Here is a 3,793-nt window from a genome sequence, read left to right on the forward strand (position 1 = left end):
ATTAGTTGTCACAGCTGTTCAATATTCACAAACCATTTTTCAAAAAGAAAAAAAAATCACAAACCATCCGCACCGACGGTTAGAATTTCTTTGAAGTCACAAACCTCAGGATCGATGAGCGATCGACGTCACCTTCCTCCTCCACCTCCTCCGAGCATTGATGCAAGCTCTTTATCACACCATAACCGAGTCACTCCTTGCAGCTCTGACCAGTCCACCCGTCATTGCAAATGACCGCTCCTTACTCCCCGCTCCTTCTACCAGCCCTCATCCTCTCATGTCCGACGGCACGGAACAGTTTGCTGGTCAGCCACATCGCGCATTACGCGAATTCTTTCAAAATTGAAAATTTATTAGGTCCAAAGATTTCAGATATGAAAATTGCCTTTCAACTTTTATTTGACCGGGTCAAACCCTGCAGTTCCATTGTTCCACAAGAACCTCACACAAAACCTCCGCCGACTTCCGGCTTGTCCAAATCAGCCGCCCCCGACCTCTCCACGCCTTTCCCTCACAAAAATTGGAACTTTCCCGACGCTTCCGGCCACCACCGCCGCCCCACCTCTCCGACGCGGCCGTCACCGGCGGCTCCCTCCTCGCCTGCGCACGCACGTCGCCGCTCCCATGGTTCGCGGCTTCCTCCCTGCTCCGAACCCTAAGCCCCTATCCCCCTCGCGCCGCCCGTCTCGCTCACCCCTCCCCCTCATCTCCCGCAGGATTCCTCCCCGGCCGCCGTCGCGCCGACCGAGGCCTCGGCCCCGCCGCTCGAAGACTGCCTCCGCCTCCTCCGCGGCGAGCGCGACGAGCAGAAGCTGGCGGGCCTCCTCATCGCCGCCACCGTCTGCCGCGCCGGCGACGCCGCCGCCGTCGCCCAGGTCTACCGCGCCGTCGGGCCCCGGTTCCTCCGCCGCCTCCTCAACACCGGTAAGAAGCACCAGGGGAACGCGTGGCCTGTTCCCCGTACTGAATTTCTTTGGGTTGTGGTTGGCGGCGCCGTGCCGGTGTCTCATTGGGGATTTTTGCTCCGTGCGCGCTGCAGGGCTGGGGAAGGTGGAGGGCGGGAAGGAGGAGGAGCGGGAGGCGTACCTGCGGCTCGCCGTGACCGTGCTTGCCGGGCTCGCGCGCGCCCCGGAGGTTGCGGCCGACGCCGGGGTCGTCTCCACCGTGCCCCTCATCGCCGAGGTTGTCTCCAAATCGTAAGAACTTTCGCTCCATGTTCCCTTCTAATCTACTCCCTCCGTTCCAAAATAGATGACCCAACTTTGTACTAAAGTTAGTACAAAATTGAGTCATCTATTTTGGAACGGAGGGAGTAATACTGATGCAATTTAAGTGGTATGCGTTCAGACATTTGCTTAGTTTGGCAGTGCTCCCCAATTGAGCAGAGCAAACCTGTGCGATCCTCTCGAATCTAGATTGGGCCAACTGCTTAACTGTTTGGATGCTCTGCTTTGCAAATCACATTTTCTTATGAGCTGCCAAATCATCTGCAGGCCTGATCTGACAATCACTGAAGAATGTTTCGAACTTCTATCGCTGGTTGCTGTAGCCTCTGAAGATGGGGCATATAAGTTTTGTGAGCCTGGAGTTATGGACATGCTCTTCAGTCAAATCTCCAATTTTCCAGATGGTACTAAAATTTTCTAGCCAGCCTCTTGTTTGCTTAATAATTCCATCTCCATCTTGCTTCATCCTACCGAGGAATGTTAGCAGTGACACTTGATCCGACGTTTTAAATTTGTGCACCTGGATGTCTGATGGTTGGTTGCGAACTCTGCTTTTCCTAGGACGATTTGCATAGTATATTGAATCAGTGTCCAAATTAGAAGTATTTACGTGGGTTGGTTGGTGGATTCCATTAGGTATTGCATTCCAGTAACACATTATATTTTCCATAGTTAGGTTGAATTCTTATACAATTGCTCGATTGTTTCGTTTGTAGGTTCAAGGTGCTTAGAGCTTTCCACTCATCTGTTGCAGTTACTTGTTCATAAACTCAGAGCAGACAACATGAGTGTGGAGAAATTGCAAGGCATGGCAAGCATGGTATGGCACACCGGATTGTTTTCCCTGAATATTTATATGTTTCATCTGTCTGGTTGCTAATTTGATGGTTTGATCTATAATTTCTATTGTCATTCAGATAACTTCTCTTGCTATGCTTTTCGGTGTACTTCATACGGCAGTTAAATTTGAATCGCTGCACATGCTTGCGACACTCCTTTCCCAAAAAGAATCTGTAAGAGTAACCCTTTCCCCTAATTTGTTTAATTTGTACTTTGGGGATTTTAGTTTTAACTACTTCTCTGTATTTTTGGGACACTAAAGCCACTTCATGATGCTTTGAGGTCAATGCCATCCACGATCTGGAAATCTCATATCCGTGGTGGGATTATAGACGTTCTCCAAAACCGTGTTGGTATGTCCATGCTTCATATTTTGAAATTACGAATTAATTGTTTCTGTTTCTGCTGTCAAGTTGACAACATAGACCTTACATTGAAGGTTTGACCGTTAAGATCAACTGCATTTGCCCAGGATGATAGTGCTAATATGTGCAACTTTGATAAACTATTATTCTAATACCAACGTGGTGATAATCTGTAATTGAAATGTGCTTAGGTCTACCAGTACCTTTTAATTTTTCTTTCTATTCTAGTTGTCTCTTTTTATAACAGGAGTTTTTTATTCTTGTATCCATAAGCCGTAGATTTGGTTTAAATTTTCCTACAGCTGCAGGGCAGTTTGTGTAGATTGTTTGGAGCAACAGAACTGTAGTATTTATTACTCACTAAAGGGAGGTACAATGTGTTGTGAGAAGAAATTTGTAGGGTAGAAGAATGAATCCTAACTAGTGTTGGAATTCCCCTTCCTTTTTGACATGGTCATGACACTAAGTATTTCTCCACTTTCAGTATCCTCCGAAAAGCTACAAGCTCTTCTTTTGGCGGAGTGCATGATGTCCATCCTAGGCGAGAATTGGTTGTCAGAAGATCATAGAATCCTGGATAACAAGAATGCGATCTCCGTTGACAAGTATGTTTCACATCATCTCTCCCTCTCTCCCCCTCTCTGAGATAAGCATCACTCTGGATGTACTTTTTTTCGTTTTGTATAACAACTTCTAATTTCTGTAGATTTGTACTGCTAGTCCTACAATCTGCAAGAGTTGAAGTTGCTGTCCTTCTAAACGAACTTGCTTTTTTGAAATACGAGTCATCAAAAAGTTCTCAGACAGATGATGCCATCATCCAGAAACAGAGAAACCTGGCTATATTGTTTTCACTGATAGAAAGAATAATCAAAATGATATCAGATGCCAGTAGTGGTGAAGGTATGTATACCATTTCCTTCACTATTTTTGGTTCCATGGGCTGCAACGCTGAAGTAATATATTGCCATTTCTTCTTTTATATTTATAACCTTCAGTTTTCACCTTTTGTATCTTATGGAAGTTTGTCATTAGCTAATAGGAAGCTTTAACAAACTGATTAAAGTAGTCATCTTGCGTTCTCTTTTAAAATAAAATAAACCGTATGCAGGTGAACCAAGTCAGACCATCTGTGAAAAGACCATAATGCAGGTAATTACGGGATTAAATGAGACAATCAGTTTAGTGTTGGACTTCCTGCAGGATGCAAAGGTAAATATTCGAATCTTCTGAATTCTGATGATATGAAATTCAGTACTGGAAGTTAATCTTACAGGATGAAATTTGACAGGATCATGGGCAAAGGAAAGGTGATGATCTTTTGGCAGCTGTGAGAATAGTAGGAAGGTGTGCTTCTCTTAT

The 3,793-nt window shown here is 45.6% G+C and overlaps 1 protein-coding gene across 1 annotated transcript in view; it reads left to right on the top strand.

The window, feature by feature from the left end:
• The first annotated feature begins 427 nt into the window (after nucleotides 1-427).
• The window catches only part of LOC123139192 (uncharacterized), a 6,851-nt gene continuing 3,485 nt past the window's right edge, over nucleotides 428-3,793 (top strand). Inside the window, exons 1-11 of the mRNA XM_044558995.1 lie at nucleotides 428-627; nucleotides 717-924; nucleotides 1,040-1,196; nucleotides 1,494-1,630; nucleotides 1,943-2,046; nucleotides 2,144-2,239; nucleotides 2,329-2,419; nucleotides 2,916-3,036; nucleotides 3,138-3,334; nucleotides 3,543-3,643; nucleotides 3,723-3,778. Coding sequence (XP_044414930.1) covers nucleotides 625-627; nucleotides 717-924; nucleotides 1,040-1,196; nucleotides 1,494-1,630; nucleotides 1,943-2,046; nucleotides 2,144-2,239; nucleotides 2,329-2,419; nucleotides 2,916-3,036; nucleotides 3,138-3,334; nucleotides 3,543-3,643; nucleotides 3,723-3,778 — 1,271 coding nt within the window. The 5' untranslated portion in view covers nucleotides 428-624. The remainder of the gene's footprint in view (nucleotides 628-716; nucleotides 925-1,039; nucleotides 1,197-1,493; nucleotides 1,631-1,942; nucleotides 2,047-2,143; nucleotides 2,240-2,328; nucleotides 2,420-2,915; nucleotides 3,037-3,137; nucleotides 3,335-3,542; nucleotides 3,644-3,722; nucleotides 3,779-3,793) is intronic.

This window comes from Triticum aestivum, chromosome 6B (genome assembly GCF_018294505.1).
Source record: "Triticum aestivum cultivar Chinese Spring chromosome 6B, IWGSC CS RefSeq v2.1, whole genome shotgun sequence".
In the NCBI taxonomy this organism is placed as follows: Eukaryota; Viridiplantae; Streptophyta; class Magnoliopsida; order Poales; family Poaceae; genus Triticum; species Triticum aestivum.